The following is a 22,914-nucleotide window of genomic DNA, read 5'->3' on the forward strand; positions in this document are numbered from 1 at the left end:
CAAGTCTCTAAGTGGTCAGAGTCGGGGACAAGTTCAACTTGACACATAACTCCTTCTCTATAGCATCCATGAGTCACTGAAGAAATAAAGTTTTTTTTCCCCAAGTTACATGGACAAACGATGATCCACTGCAAAATATAATTGCATGACAGAACATTCACCAGCCTTGTAAATCAGTGACAACTTAGATTAAAGTAGATTTATGCTTATTACCAACACTTTGTGTATCAAATTTATGATGTCCATCCATGCATACATCCATCCCATAATAAATTAAAATATTTTGTTCTTCCCTTACTTTGCAGAGGTGATCATCTATGCAATTATAGTACAGTAGATAGATGACTCGGGTATCGCTGATGACAGTAAATTGAGACTCACAAGCACACACAAATTAGCAGTTGTTATTTCATACCTTAGTAAATCAGGACCTGAACAATGGGTATATGTCAGAAATGTAATCCAAGACTTTGTAATCAGTGCCACTCACCAGTATGGGAAAGCCAGTAAGGAAGTCATAGATGAACACGATGCCGCTGATCAGGTACGTGATTTGCAAGGAGGTCTTGATTGGCTCCGAGCCATCGATGGAGGAGCGCCGCTTACCCTGCGCATCTTCCACCACAATAGTAGGCACATTGAACTTGTTCTTGTCAGCACTGTGGCCTGTTTGCATGGAGAAGGTCTGAAATAGAGCAATGCCGATGCAGATGACTCCCATTGTTACACTACCGCTGATCAGCAGCAGGAAGCAGACGCCAAAGCCTAGACCGATTTCAGTCACTATAAAGCGACAGTCATGAGCGTAGAAGCGCTCGCTGGTGTCGTGCCAGCCCACAGCGGGCAGTGTGGACAAGATGAAAGAAACCATCCAGATGCCCATCACTGTGTGCACAGCCTGCTTCTTCGTGTTGCTCAGCCTGAAAAGGAAATAAAACATAAATTTTTTATTTATGCATTATATAGTCCGACAGAATCTTTTCATGGATTTTCAGTGATAGCAATCATTCTCACTAGCTAGAGCGAAAGTCTAACATACCATCTTCAAAATACATGAGCTCAGAGAAGCCCACAACTGCCCACTCTCATTCAGATTAACAGGAAAGAGAGTAATGCCGTCGTTCTGCCGAGAACGAACGGAACAAACAAAAATCACTTACATCCGAGGCATCATAAGGATTCAAACCAGGAACAGACTGAATGCTTTATCACTTTTAGTATTTTTTCGAATGTTACTCATTCTGTTTCTTTCTGTAGGCCCTTAATTACTACAAGCTCACATATTTTCTTTGTATTACAGTTGTTTAGTCTAAGACTTTATTCGAGGTCAAACATTTATTTATCTCTTCGAAAAGATCACCTTTTTATAAATGCTACTGTAAACCCAACAAGAACCTTTGTTATTAAAGTACATTCGAATGCCAAAAATAATCATTCATAATAATTGCGTTGCTGGATTTTACACACCATGCTAATCACAATGCTCCGCCATACTCAAGAGACTTGCCAATGCTCTTCCCCTTTCTCTGCTCATATTTGTTTCCTGAGCAATATTTTTTAACTGATCTATACTTCTACCTACACCTGAACCTAAATACTAGTTGGAGAAGATGCTAAAGAAAGCAATAAAGCCCTAGGAACATTTATAAAGAGGTGGACAGTGGTAATGTAACTGGATTAAAAATGAAAGAGAGATGCAGAAGGTGAGGTAGTTCTCTAGATGGTCGGGGTCAAAACTTTGGCCTTTTCTATGTTGACAGAGGATCTTTTAGGGAAAAGCCATATCACTGCTCAGCTTGTAGTCATGAGCAGAAAGAGAGAAGGGACACAAAAGGAGAATATAAAGGCAAAGAAAAGGAAAAGCCCTATCTTTTGTAGAGCAGCAATGAGAAAAAACATGCAGAGGAAGTTATTTTAAGAGTTCATTTATAATTAATGAACACACACACAAACACACAACAATGGTGTATACAGCAAAAAAGCAGGAAACATTCAGTTAGTGGCAAATCTGCAAACTTAATTGATGTGAGGTAAATGAAATTGGCCAGACTGATTTGAACTTACAGGAAGGTTGCAGATCAAATACCCACTGCTTACAACAGAAAAGCATCTCAGAATGTAATAGTTTGAAGTAGGCAGCTTACACCAGCAGAGGACCTCATCAGACACATTAGCCACATTTACTTCTGAGGCAAGAACAGGTAGCTGAAACTACAGTTAGCAGTAGGCTATAACAACAGTGGATGATTTGAAGCAGAGATCTTATTTTTTTAAAAATATTGTTTAAAAATAAAAATTATATTTCCAGCAAATACTTTTTCATCTTTTATTATCATCTCATTATTTATCCTACTCAAGTGGAGAATTTGAAAGTTGTACTCCGACTTTTACCAGAGTGAATAATTTGGGCTATATTTGCCACCTGTGATCTACACGTCACAGGACCTACATAGCAGAAAAGGTGCCACCATTGGTAGCATGTGGGGAGTAACTGGAATAACCAACTACAAACAAAAAACAACAAAAAAGCAAACAAATCAATCTTAACTAGAAACCCGAGGGCAACAACTTCAAAATAATTGTTATTAATACACATGCATCACAGCCTTTATTGCCGTAGGTCACTCATTTAGCATTATTAACCAGTTCTTTGGTTATGTAGGTTCATTACCATCTGAAAAAGGTGAACTAAAGAAAGTTTAAAATTCTATTTATGGCTTGCAAATTTGGTGACCTTTAGTAAGACAGTAACCTTCTTAAGATTCTTTTTTACATACACGAAAGGCAGCATTGGGGAAAGTGTTCTGAAGGAGGGATCACTGCATACAGACACTAATTATTAAAATAGACCAAATTCAGTTGGTTTGCTTTTGTTCTTCTCTCACCAAGCTACCGCTCTCTTCCACACAAGCACACATATATACACACACACACATAATTGTGTTTCTTCGTATTTGTCTAACGCAACTTTATGAGCACAAGCGCCTGTTTTTAGTTTGAGTTTTTTTTTTTTTTTTTACATTATTGTGCCCCAGAAATGCATCCATCTACAAATCATCCTATGAAGAAAAATCTAGGCATTGCAAAAAACAGTTTAATAACCGTGCTGTAAGACACCAATAAAACTAAAACTGAGTGTGCTGAAGTTGAGATTAACAACATTTACTACCAAAGGGATGGTTTGCTGAGAGGAACCATTTCTTATTATTTTTTATTTTCATGTATTATCATTGTAATTAATGCAAATGGAACATTGTAAAGGGGCAGAAAGATATTTTCATACTCCACAAAGCAACAAATAATGCAAAATAATGCAAATATTTATCAAAAGGTTCCCCTTTTGAGACTTGGGCTTTTTTCCATTTTATTGTGTTTTCCAAGTTTTTTGTTGTTTTTCGTGGTTTTGCTACTGGATTGCTCTTAAGATTAACATTGTTGACAATGTTTAATTTCACAGTTTTCAGAATTTTTGGTATCACACATGATTAATGGGTTATACCCAATAAATCCTGGTCAGGTAGAATAAATAAAATGCTCGAATTCAATGAAGACAATTGAAAGTGTGCAATCGTTTTTTCTATAGAGGATTGAACGTGTTAAAAATAATGAAAACAGCGCATAAAAAAAGCACTTTAACTTTGAAGCATCTAAATCACAATTACAAAAGGGAGCTACTCAGTGACTCATATTAGCTTGAATGGCAATTATGCATTATGTGCTAGTTATGAAAGCAGCCTGACAATCAGTACTTTCATGTGAGTTTTCAAAGCAATGAAGCAATTACCCAAACGCGACAATGCACCAAATAGAAGGTCTGTATCATATATTTACACCATTCTATTGGTTTAACAGTTAAAAAAAACACAATGCTATTTGAGCTGTTATTGTAACTGCACTAAGAAATGTTTTTTTTTTAATAATTTACATGCCTGTACTACAGTCTCTAAAGCCAGGCATGTACATTGACAGAAATGCTACTAAATAATGGTGTGCTGCCAACATCACCATAGCTACAGATATATAATTCTTTGAGTGGCTATGTTGTGCAAGTCATTAGGTCTGACAAATAGTTTGCATGCTTCTTTAAAATGAGGTTATTGAGGCCCAGATGCACCTCATGGTGCAAACACATTTACCTCATGGTGCTCCTGATTTCCAAGATAATAATGTTCTAATATATAGTCCTAGAACCAGGTGCACACTGTGAGCAAATATTAAATTTGCTTTAATGTGTTCCCCTACATTTGTCTGGAATAACATCATTGAAAATGCATTAGCGAGTAGAACCATATAAGTCTACATTAGATTTAATACAGAATATAATGCCACATAAATAAGAAACATTTTCCTATAAACAATAAAGAGCTGTCTGAAAATGTAAACCAGCAAAAAAAATACATTTTAAGGCTATTTCTATACACACATAAGCACAACCAGCTTTCACATAATCATCAATCAAATGAATAATATGTTAACAGTGAAACTAGTCAGTACAATGTGAACTATTCAGTTCATCCAAATTAAATTGTCGCCTGGTAGCACCGCTGCTTTTATTTCACAAAGCTATGAGCACCAACACTAGTAAACAAAAACAGAACCATTCAGCAAAATCTTCAACAGTTGCTGTCTGCAAAATGTGTGTGCTGCAGAGTAAAGCCTGTGCTGAGACAAAATAATAAAAATCATTGGCTCTCTAACATGAAATAAGGAAACAAAAAAAAAAGCTTTTCATTTCTTGCCATCATTTCACTTACTAGGCTCTACCACTGAGGACATGTTTTCCCCTGCTGTCCCCATCATCAAAATCACCAGCAGCTGATGATGAACACAAGAAGTCATTTATTTTGTTTATTCCTTGATCTTTTCACTGCACCACATTTCTGTTTCTTTAGACTAAACAGGAAACGGATTGAAAATGAATGGCCAACTGGGAAAACTCTTCATCCAGTCCACCCACTGCAGATATCTAGGTTCAGGACTGAATGTTTACTTAAGCATCAACTCTGTAGAGCTAATGTAAGCGATAATATGCAAATTTGTCTCAATCATCCATGTACAACATCCAATGTATTTGTGCATGGGGTTTTGTTCAATAATAATAAAAAACATTATTGAAATGTGTAAACAGTGATAGCACCATTCCGTATGTGGAACAGCCACCACCACATTATTTCCCTATCAAATGTAAATAAGCAGCAGTTAACATACCAAGAGCTACAGCATGGTACATCCTTAACATCTGACTGGTGCATAATCAAAAGTTATAATCATATTTCCTTCAAGTCAAAGTTTAGAATATCTCAGAAGTTACTAATTAGCCAGAAAACTTCAATATAACTAAAGAGGACATAAATAAGCCTGAGCTGATGTCATGGAACAGTGCGCTTAACCTTAAACTCTTTCAAGGACTGTCTCTGCAGCTGGCTATTATAAGTCGCCTGAAATAATTTGCAATATCAAAAGCTGTACATGAGGCATTGGGGGTGTTTTTTTTATAAAATAAGCTGAGAAGATCCAGTATCCATTGCTAAGAATAGCAATATTTCAGTGTTCAGGAATGTGGTAGGGGAGCTGTGATACTTCCTTTTTTTGGCTCAAGGTATCTAGTCTTAGAAAAGGCATGTGTTTAATTAGTGTGATTACAAGAGAAGAACTGTACAGTATAACACGGGCAGTCCCCGAATTATGATTGAGATGTGTTGGGACGACCCCATCTTAACTTGAAAATATTCGTATATAAATATAAGTCGAGACATGACCTAGCTAACCCAGGGGTCTTAAAGAATGGTGATCAGTAATATACTGTAATTTGTTACAATTTAATTTATAGTTCTGTAATATATAAACATTTTAGTTTATAAGTATGTGGTGGCGGGTGTGTGAACAAGCGCTGGTTCATGAGTGGAGGGTGAAGCCCGATGCGCTCTGTTTTAGTGTCTTGCGACGCTATAAAAGGAGAGCGGCAAGAGCTAAAATTGGGCTTCGAAACACCAAACAAACAGAAAAAGATGTGTGCTCTAACACCATTACAACTGAACTCGAATGTGCACATCCTGGCAGCTTCCCAACGTATCATACGCAAATTAAAAAGCCACGTAAATATGTTTATATTTTTAGACATTTTTTCATATCGCTATCGTCTTTGCAAGATAGATTTTTTTTTTTAAGCCAAACCATCGTAACTCGGGAACTACCTGTATTCAGGGAAACCTATCTGGCTTCACAAAGCTGTTTCTGTTACTTAAATTCCTGATACTTTAAAAAATTAAGAAACAAATCATCTCACAAGCAGCATAAAACTATTCAAGCAAATTTTGCCCTACCTGTAATTGACAGGCCACCGCACCATCCACATGCGATGGTAGGAAAGTGATGTGACGGAGAAGCAGGTGACCAGAGTGAGAGTGTAGAAGGTAGAGACAAAGACCTTGCAGAGGCCTTCATTCCACTCATAATTGGAGTGCTGGCGGCGCAGCTGGATGACGCAGTACATGGTGATAGGAATGCCCATGTTGAGGATGTGTGTGCCGGCCAGTGTGCAGATCAGGAATTCCAGAGGCTTCCACTTCTTCTGCTTGGCACTCACGCTCAGGATGCCCCAGGCATTTGCCAGGATAGACACCCCCGAGCAGACCAGCCAGGCCAGTGCGTTGGTGCTGATGACCTCATCCTTCATGGTGCAGGAGCCTGCAGATGGCAACAATGGCAATTGCAAGGGGTGGGATGGCAAGAGGAGGAGCGGTGATTAGGGCAGCGGGTGGAGACTGGCACAGGGCCAGAGCGGGCATTACTGCACTACGGGAGAAGGTGGAACTCCTTGTGCGTGTACCAGATAGAGGTGTTGTAGATGGTGGGCATTGTGACTGGAAGAGCAGGAGGATGAAGAGGAAGGTTAACAGCAAGAGGTTCAGCAGAAGTAGAAGCCAGTGCTCTAGGCAATCCTAAAGGGCAAAGGAGGAGATGTAGGGAAGTGAAATGCCAGCCAACAAGGAGCAGGAAGAGGAAAGAAAAAATTACTTCACAAGAAAAAAAAGTAAAAGGCAGTAACCATAAGAGTGAAAATCAGAAAAGAAAGGAGAGAAGGCAGATGGATATAAGGGGATGTAAAAAGGAAAGAAGTAATACATGAAAGGTAAATGAGCATCACTTTTGCAACTTTAACAATGTAAAAAATCTTATTCTAAACCAAGAAATTAACATGTGAATTGTACAGTTACTATTATCTATGTGTGTGTATATATATATATATAAAATGTACATTTGATATTTATGACAACCTTTTAGCTATTTTCTTTTTTAAACGGGAGCAGTACAAAAGTAATTTTTGGGAGAATCAAATGTTCAGAACTTAAAGTAAATGCCATTCCTGAATGACTGTCACATTTATCTTTACTCAAATGAATCTCTACATCTGTTAGCATGTGCTCTTCAACAGTGTTTAATGTTCATTTGAAATTAAATTAAGAGTGACTTTTTTTTTTTCATTTAATTTAAGTTTCAAACCATTCTTTAATCAGTTTCCACTTTGGTGTTTGGTTTCCCGCAATCTTTGCTTAGCTAACGAGTGTAATTTGGCAGTACTTTAATCAAACAAAACAGGTTTCAAGTATCATTCCGAGGCCCCTAATTTCATTCCAATATCATTGTCAACTCCATCATGCTTCTCATTACTTAAATGTCTTTGACATTTTTTTAAACCCTGACATCTATCTCTATTTAAAATCCATCTTTGAGATTGTTTCCTCCTGTTACTAGAAATTGTAATGCTGCCATTGTCCCCATTAATCTGCCAAATACATTATATAGAAACTTAATTTAACGATATGCACATGTCCAATAATTATATACCCTATTCAACATAATCCTGCCAACAGTATCTTCGTTCTCAACAATCTGCTCATAGCTTGACGCTCATTATCTGTAAGACGTTGATGAAAACAGTAGGACTGCAAATTATTCTAAAACATGGTGCATTCATACACAATCGAGACTTTACTGCAAGACAGTGAGCCACAAATTGTTAGCATTTGCAGAAATTCAGTGACTCATTACATGCAGTCAGGCCATCAGCTCGCTCATCAGCTGGCTCATTGCTTGAGCCTTCATTTAAATAAGACAATATGTTAAACACACTGCATGTGTCATCTACAGCTTTTTCTCGTTCAAAAAAGGACAGCAAAGAAAAACAGCAGCCTTTTTCCGCTTCCATGTGCCAACAAAGCAGAGCTAAATAAATCATGATAATCAATTCAATACAGAGTAGCTCTGTGCCAGGGGAGTCTCATAAAACCATGACATCCTTACATGGTCTACTTTGCTGTCAGGTCGAGAGTACAGTAAAGTCTATATTACTGAGCCATATTTTGAAATACTTGTGACGTTCGATGTCACACAGATAAGGAACAGTGGAGATTTTGCAATTACTCGGCTCAGTCCTGCTAGTCGCCAACGGCAGTGATGGCAGCATTAGCAGTAATGTTGAAGCTTTGAAACCTGATCTGCTTGAGCAGAGTGAACAGATAAGTAGATGAAAGAGCAATTCATCACAAATAACGAGTAACTTATATACATGCTGCATTGTATTTTTTACCATAGTGTATTCAAATCATGTATCAATTAAATAATTTGGTTTAAATGTAATTTGGTATGTCACATGATATACACATATTCAGTGGATCGGTTGGGATTATTTGCTTGTCTGTATTAAGACATTTAAATGAGCTAGATTTAATTTTGTGAAGCTTTTTTTTTTTTATTTTGAAAATGTATTTCCACAATTGTGAAAAATTGACAAGATATTATAACTATTAATATAATCATGCGACAGAAAGAGGCTGAGGGTGTTGATGTGGCTAGTAAATAGCTGTCAAAGGGTTGGGTGTCCATTTTCACCAAATCAAAACACGTCTAGTTACTGATTTGTGCTAACTCCTAGAAATGTTCTTGATATAGCAAGAAGAAGAATTCTTTTAAGGAAAAATCTATTTTAGACTCTTTCATTTGACTTTGCTGTGAACTTGCTTATGTTTGAATGAATTGCAAAATCTAATTAGTTCATCTACTGGCTATAATAATAATGCTGTATATAGCCTACAAATATTTAATTCTCCCTTTTTGAGATATCATGCTAATGAGTATCTCAGACAGACGGTAGAATGAAGCGGTGCCAAAAATGGTATAGATAGCCAAAAATGGGCATCGAGTTCCTGAAAGTGAGCAGGTACTATAAGTAACAAGCAGCAAGAGAGCTATTTCAGAAAAACTATTTCAGGCATTTGATCTTGCTGTGAACTTGCCCCTTCAGAAAAGAATCCCAAAATGTAATCATCATTTATCTGATAACTCACATAAATCCTACAAAAATCTAACCACTCTTTCTGGAGATTAAACAGAGGGATGAACAGACAAATCAAAAATATTACCAGTAAATGACTTCAGAGGCAATCTATTTCTTTCACAATGTAAAGGTTTCTTTGAATAATACATGTCAGATGCATTGAATATAACTACAGTAGCATGACACTAAACTGTGGAACCAATTGTCATACATACTGAACTAATAATAATGCGGACAGTTTAACTGCCATAATGAGCTACAAAGATTACTTATTGCTTACAAACCAATGTCTTCACAACGAACAGGGTAAAATGCATGAATAAATGCAACATAATGTATTAGCAGAGAACACTGTCATAGTGGTAATGACATGCAGGCATATGCGATATACAGTACTGGCATTATAATGGTGTAAATGAAAAATGTGCTCTGACTCATCGTTTATGCAGATTAATTAATCCTCTCAAGCAAAATTTTTAATTGCAGAAAGGTTAAAAATATTTCATATAGCTGATTACAGATTATTTAAACTACTGTTCAGAAAAGGAAAACTGGGGCTTTCTGAAATACTTTTTACAAATAAGTAAAAGTGATCCATGTAAAGTCTCTCAAAGATGTTAAATAGAAGGTTAACTTTCCCATAATACTCAATTGGCTTTTCCTAAATGTCGTGTGAAATTGTTTTTTCCACAAAGGACTGTAAAAAATTAAGTTGTAGCGAAGTGTTGTAGCTGATTTCCAGAAATTAAATTATGTTCAAGCTGGTCAATACAATATGCAATACATAAACGACTGACAGACTTTTTTTTACCTGGCAATGATTAAATAATTTTCCTGTCGAATGATGAACAAATTGGTGCAAAAAGATCTTTGCCTACCTAAAAGAAAGCCATTTTATTGCTCATGATAAATTTTTTAGTTTAATATGTCTGATCAGTTTCATTTTTATGCAGTAAAAATGCAGACTTCTCATCAAACATTGGTGTGTTAGCTATAGAAACTTCTAGAAAATAAGTTAGCAGAGGTTCACCCAGGTCATTGGCTTCAAGTTAAAATATTTTTCAAAAGTAGGCCCACTAGCTTCCTATAAAACAAAAATTTTACTTGAAATAGCCAGGGGAGAAAATGATCTCTGTTTTGAGTTTGGGAGACAGCACAAGTTTTTTATCTGTTCAAAATTAAAATAAAAACAAGATCGATGGCAAAACAATTTAGCTATGGATTTACAATAATGGATTCTGAAAGTGACCCAAGTGTAAAAAGTACACAAAGCTCTAAATAGTTTTTAGAAACACTGATCTGTTTCTGGCTAATGGATAAGAGATCTATGATAAAGTTGTTTAATAATCTTTTTCCAAAAGCTACTTTTTTGTAATATAAAATTAGTTCAAGAGAATATTATTTTCCAAAATTTTATACAATAGTATAATTCTTTATTTTAAATATCTAACAGAATATTTAGCACATAAATTATAAAATAATTTAAAATAATTGCTTGCAAGCAAAAGTCTGGTAGTTTTTATAACTTAACTTAATCACTTAATATAGGAAAGATCCCATGTTAAGTATTAATAATAATAATAATAATAATAATAATAAATTACTTTTTAATGTATTTAATCTTTACAAGCCTAAGAGGTTAAGATTAAGATTCTGCAAAGCTTGTTATGCTTTTTCTCTATAAATAAAACTGGCCAACAGACATACATAAATTGCAAGATATTTATGGTAAATTAAGTTTACTAAATATATAAAACGTGCGTTCGACACTAATTTCCTCTGTCGATCATCTCTGTGATCCTATTTCGATCAAATGAACTGCAAAGACATTTTAGACACAGTTAAATACACAATTCAGACAAGAATGAATGAAAATCTTTTTCAGCTCAGAAGAACCTTTGCTCCCATTAAGAAAAACCTTCTTTTGGACTTTAAAAGGTATTCAGACACAACCAGACAACCGAACACAATTGGAATAGTTATTTTGTGCTTCATTGTACATTCTCTTAAAGACTGATGATTATATTATATGAACCACATTAAATTAAATCATAGTCATAAAATGTCATTCACTTCCAGCCATCAGTATTTCATCAGTGCTTTGGAAAGCTTAAGAATTGTATCTATGTGATTGTTTTGTAGTGCTATAAACTTTAAATGGCGCATTCAGGTGTAAGCGTTGATTCCAAATATTCCACCAATCACAGACAAAGTTCTTATCATTATCGTCATTATTATGGCCTCAGAAAACCACAGCTTCTCACTTGCACCACATGCATGGGGTGATAAGCTTTAGTTGCACATTTTTTTTTATCGTTTTTAAGCAGCTAGGTCAGGTTTTATAAGCTTATATAAAACCTCAGTGAAGAAAATCTCCCAGATGGGACTGCGTGCAATTTGGACATTTAATTCAGCATTTAAAATAGCATGATGTAGCTTAGTGGAGATGTCCCTATACCATTTTTCAGTATGGCGAAGTAAAAAAAATTAATTGCTCATATCAAACATCAGAATAAGGAGAAAAGGCGAGCTCAGAGGCTTTGAGCATTGCAGGGTTGTTTGTACCAGATGGGCTGGTTTGAGGATTTCAGAAACTGATGATCTGTGATTTGCACGCATTAAATTGTCACTAAAGTAGATTTTAAAAAAGGTGGTATAAATAATAATAAAAAAAGTAAAAAAAATGGTCAGAGATGAAGGATAGGCAACTGTAACTCAGCCACCAGTCTTTTTGACCACGGTGATTAAAACACAATATAAAATCGAGGAGGCTGAGCTGGAAAGATTGATTTTTTTTTCTCCATCTAATGTGATCTTGAGTGACTAATCACACCAATTTTACAGAAACAAGATTTCGGTGCAACATCTCCTTTCGATAATAATAGCTTGCTAAATCGCTCACAGGTTTCAGCAAGACAATACTTCTTCCAAACCTGCACCGCAACATATTTTTAAGGGTGTGTTAAGCAAACAAAAGCACCACACAAGGTGTACTTGTTAGATAACACGCTAGCTGTAATCCTGACAGCAGAATTGAAATGAGCATGCATTGATGTTGTGCAAGAGAGCTGAATTGCATTCGATACCCTCCCACTTGCTGTCTTTGAGTAACGTCTTGGTTTTGCATACAAGATTTGGAAGGGCTGGAGTGCAAACCAGGGGGCTTCATGTAGACACACTTTCAAGAAGTCAAAATAGCGAAATATTATATATAATTCTCAAAAACATTGAATATACATTGTTTCTCAGGCTGTTTTGAAAATGCCTGTTGTATGTGTGTTTGTAAAACAAATAATTTAATATACGGTTGTAAGATCCAAAAAAAAAAAATCAAAACCTTAATTAAATTTTTTTTTAAATACAGATTTTATGTAAATTAGGCCAAAGCAAAGTGCCTGGGATTGAACTCAATTTGTCCAATCACAATCGCCTGCCACACTGTGTTCATGGCTATGAATTTAACTGAAATGAAGTGGATTTAGAACAGTGGCTGTCTAAAACTGAATGCCTGTCAGCAACATTTTATAGCCTAAGCAAAGGGTACCCCATTAAGCAAAATATAGAAATCTTTTCATTTGACCCAAGCATGAAAACTCTTAATTTCTTTCCTTTTTTTGACTACTCTAAAAAAAGATTTCTCAAAGAAAATCTGGGATTCGCAAAGAAAATCTGGAATTATTCGTCCATAATTCAATCTGGATTTCTGAGATTAAAATTTGTTACATTTGTGTTAGAGTGTCAGATTTATTTATTTTATTTTTTAATTTTAAAATTGTAATCTGTAACTTCGATGCTGTGTATTTAAATACATATCTTAGAGCTACTGAGCAAAAAAAACCAAAGCAAAGCAAATCATTAACAACATGGATATTTGTTTAATTTACCATATTGGATTATTTCATTGGATGTATATAAAGAGAAAAAAATCTAACATTTATATTTAGATACTTAGATAATTTTTTTGATAATTATGGAATTATAACAGCAAGGCCCTATAATATATTTATATACCATTATGGTTTCCTGAAATGTTTTTGTTATTTTTATAATATTATAATGATACTGCACATATATATATATATAAAACTAATAAATGTTCCTCTCTCAGATCAAAACATTGTTTTATGGAGCTGTGTGTGTGGTAAAGAGACATATAGCATTGCCTTCACCTGCCAAATGATATACATGACACCACAATATATCATGACACATTCCCCACATCATGCCTAGTCAGTCTGTAAGCTCTGAGAGCGGCGAGGCGGAGGTGTGATGCTGACCTACTTCTCTTCAAATGCGTGTTGCCAGAAAGCCCAGGTCTTCAAGGCTATAAAACCGAAAGGAGTCTCTGTCCTACAAAATAAATCAACATCATCACCATTGTGTGCGTGCGTGCGAGTGCGTGTGCGCGTGTGAAAGTCGGAAAGTATGAGCTAGAGAATGACTTGCACCCTAGTTAAAAGTAGATCAAAGCATGGAAACCTGAGCAGGCCCCATGGTTTTACACTGTTATAGGCTCATTAATTCATGAGCTTCTGTTGATACGCTGCCGCCTGCATTCACCCAGAATTCAGGAGAAGAACAACAAAATGTGTTCAAGCCGAGTGGAAACACTTTGCTTATAATTGTAGTGTCAAGTGAGTTTCCAAAACAAAATAAAAAAAAGGGAGAGTCTGGAAGAACCACGACAAGAAGCAGGCCTTGTGTCTGAGAAAAGGCGCGGTCGAGGCAATGCCAGTCCTGACTGTAAGAGGAGAAAAAACAGGCTGGGTATCAGAGATTAGTGGGATTTTCATGCAAATGAATCTTGCTCTCAGTCAAACTGGCAGGCTGCTACATGTGCTCTGATTCACTGGCTGTTGTTGAATATAACTAGCGACAAATGACTATTTGTGACCACTATAATAACAACACAAGCCCATTGATTGAATAATAAATGGTTGTGTGTCATGGACGGTCACTCATATATTGACAAAATCGAGTGTACTATAAACCTCGAGTCTGTCTAATCAATGTCCAGCTTTCGATTGAACCTCTACACCTAGCATAAGAGAAATGTCATTAATAAGTCCCTAGCTCTGTATAAACTAATCTGTGAACAAACTGCATACACATCTGCGTTATGTTCTCATCGCACTGCTTGAGCGGTCTAATAACAAGGCAGCAAAAATGTTTGTCAGAGAAGTCAGAGACTAATTTCAGGTCCTGCTGCTTTCCTTTTAAGGCATATAAAAGTAGCATAGTGACCTAAACGATTTGATCAACTCTTACCCCTGGAACGTCTTGGTGTATTATGCTATTATTGAGTTTAAAGCACATCATCCCCAATTTTCTATCAAATATTCTATTAAACTAAGAAGAACCATGTTTATTAGAATACACAATGTAAGACTGGACATCCGGCTGGATCTTACAATAGAATGGGTTAAAACATACAACTTTGATGTGTGTATCTCAATCATACTGTATTTAAAGATTTCTACGAAAAGATGCCACGCCTACTCATGTGTGTCTATTTAGCGAATTTACAACCTTACAACTAATTCTTTACATTTATTATAAATTAATGTTGCAAAATGGGTTAGTTATATAATTATCAATATTATCATCAGCCTCTGTCTAGTCACCTGAGGTAAAAGTAGCTTGTGCCTTCGCCATAATTGTATTACTTTCTGATTGTTGTTCTTCAACCCTTTAAATTCATACACCTCTGTTTTGTTAGTGAAATTCTAATTTAGTCTTTGAAAAAGTGTTTAAGCTCCTGCATGATTGCTACATATTGCACTTCTTGTAAATGCCAAACTGCATTTTGTTGCTGTTTAGCTGTACTATGCAATGGCAATAAAGTTCGTTCGTTCGATCTCTATCTATCTATCTATCTATCTATCTATCTATCTATCTATCTATCTATCTATCTATCTATCTATCTATCTATCTATCTATCTATCTATCTATCTATCTATCTATCTATCTATCTATCTATCTATCTATCTATCTATCTATCCCACTATATTAAATTAAATCCTAGCAACAAGACCTTTGCAAAATGAGAAAAAAAGCACACCATATGGAAAAAAGTTTGTGGACATCTGACCATAAGATTGGTATGTAATTTTTTTACCTTTCCATTCCATATTTAATCCCCATTTGCTGTTATAATAATAAGTGGGAAGTTGTTCCACAAGATTTTGGAATGTGCTTGTGGAGATTTGTGATCATTCAGCCACATGGGTGTTAGTAAAGGCAGGTCCGGGGTTAGCTTTCAAATTCATCCCAAAGGTTTTAAACTCAAAACTTTATAGCAGGCCACTCCAACACATAAAAACATATTATTATTATTAATATTATTATTATTATTATTATTATTATATTTAACAACAGGTTTGGGTTTCCTTGTTGAAATAAAGGGAAAATTCTCTTTTACCTCATCCAACAGCATCCTATACAATTGTGAGCCTCTGCAACTGATCCAGAATGCAGCCAAACAACTTGCTTTCAACCTTCCTACAGCAGGTTCTCCCACACCACTCCACTGCTGTGCACCCAGCTTCCTGTAGCTGCCTGCATCTCAATAAAAACACTGATGCTTGCCTACAAAGCCAAAAGCCGACCAGCAACCCCTCTACCTTACAGCAGTTATCTCACCTGACACAGCATCATGCTCCATTCAATCCTCAACCACTGCCCAACTGGTCCCACTATCTCTCAGGGTACAAGAAAGACTTTTTCAGATTCTCCTCTGTTCTGGCACTTAGGAGATGAAATAAACTTACACCGGATGTCTGAACAGCTGAGTCACTAGCAGTCTGCAAACAACATTTAAAGATATACCTCTTCCTGAGGTTTTTAAATAAGCACTTCTTGCATTTATAAAATGCAAACATCTAACATTCTTTTCTCCCAACAACGTTACAGATGGGTGAGGAGACTTTAATGCATTTGTAAGTCATTCTGGAAAAGAGCAGTGCTACATTCTGATTAGTTACATTCAGTTTTTGCTTATATATAAATATAAGCAAAATAAAAAATAACTCATGCAAATATTGAGCCAGTGTCAATGTATTTTTATTAAATAATGGATATTTGTTTGAATTGAAATGCAAATCCATTCTGGTTATTCTGTATTAAAATGCAAATGTGTGTTTATTAGTAATAAAATCTATATGCAAGTAAATAGAAACCAATGTTGTTTTCATGTATAACATATGCACACTGCCGAATAATATATAGCACTGATCATCCTAAAAATAAATAAATAAATACAATTAGTTTAAGGTTTCATTAAACACACTTTATAACACCTACTCCTATTTCTACATCAGAGACCTATTTATTAGCATGTGAAATGATCTGCATTGAGGTTCACACACACAAAAAAAAATCACCATCCAAAATAATAAAATAAAGAAAGCTGCCCCCAACAAGAACAGAGTGCTCTAATTAATCTAATGAATATGCATGCAGGGAGTACTGTTAGCAGGAACAAAACGTTTAACTTGCTAAATTCAACCAAATGTTTCGCATGTGAAATGGTAAATTAGATGCACGGCTAAGCAGTAATACAGACCACCAGGAGAACTGCTACAGATAACCGGTTTTTGTAGAGGAATGAAGTATCCAATGTCAAGTAGACCTTGAAGACCACACAGCATAATGACTGACTTCTTTTTCTTATTTGTTTATTCCACAGCAGATCTGCAATGAAGTACTAAACAGGTACATTTTGTGAACGCAACAAACTTTAGAGCAATTTGAACCTCAAATGACACGCAGCCAAACAAAAGTTTGTACACCCCTTCTTCAGATTTTTTTTTTTCCTGTCATGTCAGTCATGACTTGGTCGGGAAAAATGGGTAGAAAAACCCCCAAAACAAACACACATCTAAAACACACATTTTAATTCAAGAGATCTTAACCCTGGAGTCTTGATGATTGCCTTGATCTATCAAATCATAATAAACCCGATAATAAACTTCTAAACAGTAAATGTTGAACAAAGATGGACTGACCCTCCATTTCATGAGAACCTCAGCAAAAGTCGATAACATTTTTTTCCACATTTGTCTGTTTGTCAAAATGACTCAACTTCCAAACCCGCTGGGTAATTACACACTACCTGAACTGCTAACCTCAATATCGCAAATCTTGTGATTTCACTCACCGCTTATTCTTTTTGCAATGCTGTAATAATGTTTTGGTTTTTTATTACTCAGAGACAGTAACCACTTGTTTTAACCTTTGTACTGGTTCTAATCACATGGGGCCTCTCATTCAAGATGACTTATTGATGACTTTATATAATAGACTGTCTTACCTTCTTGATCACCACTAAATTTACATTTAGATGGAGTTTGAACAGTTCTATGCATCTAGATTGGACACATACATGACCTGAAGCATTTATGAAGATAAACTGACAGTATGTTTGAGAGGGTGAGTATTCTTTTAGCATTATTGCTATACTGCATCAGTTCAAGAACAATCACAATTTAACACTCAAACCATAATTTGCTACAAAACAGCTGAACTTTATGTGGATTTGAACTCTACCAATTCAAGGTCCTTCTCCCAGCACAAAGTAATTAAAAACTCCCCAATCTTACAGTCACTGTGAAGCTCACCTTGGGTTAGATGTTAGACACTTATTTGATTGTAATCAACATAAATTTAAGCTTGTTGAGATGAACATTATTCTACCTCACAGTGTCTGTTGATTATATGCAGATACGCTAAAGCTGCAAATGAAGCTTTTTTATTTTTTAATGGAAAACAATTCTTTTAAATATACAAGTGAATTAAATGGTTTGAATTCAGTTTCTCTCAGAAATACAGTGTAGGTCACGATCCAGAGTCCTAATCCACTCCACATTCACAGGCTTGGACACTTAAACAGATATGAAAAACAGTAGTCTACATCGTAATGCCTAGATAAACCTAAATAAATGATCAATTCTGTATTATTTCTGTAGTATTATAAATGTATATATTTGTAGAGTCATAATATATTCTAGATGATCTCCTATATAGTATCTGTATACCATCTGTGTATACATCATGTATCCTTTTGTACAGTTGAATATACAGTGCACATTCGTCATACTGTAAATGTATACATCTCATTGTTTTACATATGTCTTTATATTTATCTGTTGTGCATATATTTACATATTTATTGCCTTTATATTTATCTGTTGTGCATATATTTACATATTTATTGCCTTTATATTTATCTGTTGTGCATATTTTTACTATCTATCTGATCTATTTATCAGGTTCTTTTCTTGCTATTAATAATCGCAACCACATTAGCCTATGCACACGTGGTATGCAAATTTAAGTACAGGCTAATTATCCTCTGATGATTTAGCTAATACATTTATCAGAATAAAAAAAAAACCTTTATGTACACTGGGATAGAGGTCAAATCAAAATCATTTTCATCCAAACAAAAGTACTCATGAATGAAAATAACATGAAAGAGGACATGTTACTAAAACACTTTACATTTACTATCTAGCTGACATTATTTGGTTCTCATTCAGGTTCAAACAGATATAAAGCTCATGGAATAAATAAAACCCACTGTGACTGATATGAAGACAGTTTTGGACATGAATGTGAGCACCTGAATGTTTTCTAGACCGAGCAGGAATAAAAAACAAAAACCAGTTTTGTTCATATTGTTAAAATACTGGTAGAGAACGATTGTGATATAATTTAAAGCTTGTTAAACAAACAAATGTTAGCAAGACAAAATGAGACTGTTACAAATGTAAATGCTTCATTGGACCCTGCAATTACTCACACTGCTAATTACATGCATATTTACTTTAACAACCCTGTCATATTAGTGGGAGCAAAGATGGTAAGGCAATACAACTTACCATGATTCAACCAGAAGAACATCAATGATTAAATCTTGGATTTACTACACAACATTATTTTTGCACACAAGCATATATTACATAAATAATTGCACATCTTGCACAGTTGCATTTACTCTAAAAAAGGAATACTTTAAATAAGTCAGAGTTCTGGCTTCAAGTGCGAAGTTTATTTTATTTCATTTTTATAGGTTTTTTTCCATTGCTTTGATGTTTCTTCTTTATTTTTTTATACTGCTTTATCCTTTCTATTTTTTAATCCATATTTCATGACGGACCATTCGGTGAAAATCGTTCAGTGCACATTTTACTGTTTTTGGATTCCGTTGCTTTGTTAACATTTTTGCTTATTAAACATGTTGTAAAAAGATTCAGTACATACTCAGTTCATACATACATACTGAATCTGATTAAATCTAACTGCTGTAATGGAGCAAGTGCATAATATATAGCAGTCCAATAGATCTACAGAATATCTATTATCACTAGTTAAAACCAATGGCTTCATAATCATACAGCATTTAAATAGGGAAAAAAAGTTACAAATACACTTTATGTATATATAAAAAAAGACAAACATTATGAGCATTAGCTAAGAATAGAGTACCATTTTAAGCAGTAATGAACCTCACCAGAAAATGTACCTCACCAGCCTGCCTTAAGTTCTGCATGAAATGCTTCATTAAACAAAAGCATTAAGCGTTGTCCTGAGAATAGTAATTCACAGATCTCCTGCTTTGTGATGTGAGTAATTTGTGCACTCCAAATGTTACACAATGCACCAGCATTTTCACAAAAATGTGGACGACTGTGCTCTAATGTGGCATGTAGTTTTCCTGCATCAAGGAACGTTAGTGACATTCTGTCAGAACTGCATCCCTAGTTACCACCCTTAGTTACCTGTCATTGCCATGGTAACTAGGGATGGATAGATTCATTTACAGTTCAATAGTGACTATACAGTCCAGTGAGTACCATCTGATAACAATACTGATTCCCTACTGACATCCATGTCTAGGGATTTGTCTAGGTCATGCCATGCATAGCATGATAAGGTCAGTGTGTGTCTTATGTTTACTTACAAGAGCTGGGTCAAGTCAGTCAACATCATACAAGGTCAAAGTCAGTAAATTGGCTCACAAAATGTGTTCTACAGATACATGACCAGGTTGTCAGACTTACATCAAACTGATCATGGTCAAAACCCACCTACTATCGTTCACCATAAATGGAAATGCATCCCTCTTTACACCAAGCTACTCCTTGAGCGGGCATAAATCAGGATAAAGTCTTCTGCCCTGCTTCAATATGGAACGTGGTCATTCGCTACTCTACCTATCAGCTGACCAAAAGGAATGTTTTGATTTCATCCAAAACACGTGTCAGTATATACTGTATTTGAAATCATGAGGCTTTAGTAAATACAATGCTAGAAATAGTGACAGCGTAGTAAAAAAGACCACTTGTCATATCTTGTTTTGATATTCAACCTTTTTTTTCTTTTGATCATTTTACATCTACTGGTGGATCTTGTCATTTTCTTGAAATCTTTTGGCTTTCAAGATACAACATTCGATAATTTTCATAGTACAAATATTGAGGAAAATCTGATTGAAGAAGAGAAAAATATGTTAAGGTTCAAAACTAGTGCATTGTGTAGCTAAAAGAAAAAAATATCGATTTGTTATTTATATATATAAAAGATTTGGGTTTTTTTAGTGTAGCTACTATTGGGGGCGGAGCTTTGTGTAGAAGAGTAATGACGCAATTAAGAAACCATTAGAAATCTCCTTGAAAAAATTGCCAAATGCACCTTTTAGTTAGAATATTTATTTGTTTCGTTTTTTATATAGTACTGTAGCTGATAGTCGAAGCGTTGAAAACGTAAAAGCGTAGAGCTCTGAGAGCATTGCTGGTTAATGTCGGAGTCCTAAGTATTATTATTATTATTATTATTATTTATATATATATATATATATATATTTTTTTTTTATTATTTCTATTTATTTTTTAAGCTAACCTGGTAACACAATTGTCAAACTGTTTTCACACTTTCTTCTATGTTTTATTGACGGATATATAAACGATTCTGGGCTTCATTACAAGCGTGAGTTTTTGAAGCGACTTTTGGCCGCGTACTAAATAGCGTTTTAAAATAGTAGGGCACATACCATAGGTTACCATAGTTACAATATGCAGAGTACCATTATAAGTGAGCTTTTTAGTACTGGAGTGTGCAGTTTGGGACGCAGCCCGCTTGTTTGCCTGCCTGTAATTCTGCCCAAATGTATTTCATTCACAAGCTGCCTGTGGTCTGAAACACCTATTCACGGTTTAAAGAATGGTTTGAGTGGAGCGCAGAGGAAACGAGCATTCATATTAACGCTGTTTTACAATGTGGTTTTACACGTTTAAACAAGAGACATCACCTATAGTCCAGGACCATAATTATACAGTATATCGCCCAAACCAAAAAGCATACTCGAGATCGCGCGCGCGTGCGTGTGTGTGTGCAAGTGTGTAAACTGTGTCGCTGGTAGATACCTTGAATAAAATCGGTCGAAATGCACCGAAAGCTCCGCCAAAAAAAAGGTGTCGCGTTGTTATCAATACGTCCACGCAGTGTCTTGCGGTTCCGGATGCACGCGACAGAATCAAGAACGCTGGCGAAGCAACATGGCGCGTCCTTTATAATCATTCCTCATCGGTGAGGATCAGGAGTCATTGCCATCAGGAACAAGTGTGGAAATGGTGTGCGGGTGAAGCCACGCACGGGCGAAGTTAAACGTGTCGACGTGTTTGGTTGGTGATGGTGAGGAAGATGATGGTCGGGCGCGGGCGCGGGCGCGCGCGCAGCCTCCTTCAGATCCTCCTCCTCACGCCGCCAATTGAGGTTCGCTCAGCTCTAGGAGGAGGGAATGAATGAAGAAGCAGGAACAGATGCTGCTCGGAGATCCAGCCATCACGCTTGAGGTTCACTTCCTAACGTCATTCTCTTGCGCGTTCTCGAGTTCCCTTGTTTCATTTTGTTGTTTGTTTTGTTTTGTTGTAGTTTTTTTTTTATCTAGAAGAAGACTCTCAGAAAGTTTTTCAGAAGTTCTGTCACTCTTGAAGGTAAATCATTACAGGTGAATAGGATGAACAACAAAACAGCAACAAAATGAATATCCCAGCCAGTTTTTAACAGATGTTCTTAAAATTTCCTTTGCATTGGAAATGGTGTGTGTTTCCAAAAATTCAATTTCTGGACAACAAATAAAAAGATAAATCATCACATTTCAAAAGGAAAACTCAACTCCAAAACACATTCAACATGCAAACATAAAAATATGGCATATTTAAGGTGCTTATTTGGTTCTTATTTTGTATTTATTTATCTATTTGTTGTCCATCATGTCTAGGGGTCGCCACAGCAGATCATCCGTCTCCATACACCCCCCCCCCAGCATGCCATTGGGCGGAGCTACGGAAAGACCACGCCCCTTCGTACTCTGTTTCTGGAACTTGTGCTTTAATGTGAACTTCATACTGAACTGTTTGAGCTAAACTCAGTATGGATGTGAGTCCTACTGGTTTACCAATAGGGAAGGAGGTGGGGCTATGTAATCAGGGGGCGGGGTCATACATGCAATCAAAATGCAATCAATGTGTTGGAAGTTGACCTTTTCGAGTGGAAGATACAGATGAAAAATCAGG

The 22,914-nt window shown here is 35.8% G+C and overlaps 1 protein-coding gene across 4 annotated transcripts in view; it reads right to left on the minus strand.

Annotated features, from left to right (window-relative positions):
- Nucleotides 1-22,052, minus strand: part of LOC124399780 (probable G-protein coupled receptor 153) — a 33,696-nt gene extending 11,644 nt beyond the window's left edge. Inside the window, exons 1-3 of one of the 4 annotated variants that reach the window (XM_046870950.1) lie at nt 21,763-22,052; nt 6,324-6,687; nt 491-920 (exon numbers count right to left, since the gene is read on the minus strand). In XM_046870950.1, coding sequence (XP_046726906.1) covers nt 491-920; nt 6,324-6,687; nt 21,763-21,916 — 948 coding nt within the window. In that variant the 5' untranslated portion in view covers nt 21,917-22,052. Of the gene's footprint in view, nt 1-490; nt 921-6,323; nt 7,017-21,762 lie in introns of all 4 variants that reach the window. The other 3 variants (XM_046870949.1, XM_046870952.1, XM_046870951.1) reach the window with 3 other exon arrangements.
- Between the last annotated feature and the right edge of the window lie 862 nt (nt 22,053-22,914).

Source organism: Silurus meridionalis, chromosome 17 (assembly GCF_014805685.1).
Source record: "Silurus meridionalis isolate SWU-2019-XX chromosome 17, ASM1480568v1, whole genome shotgun sequence".
NCBI classification, from domain to species: domain Eukaryota; kingdom Metazoa; phylum Chordata; class Actinopteri; order Siluriformes; family Siluridae; genus Silurus; species Silurus meridionalis.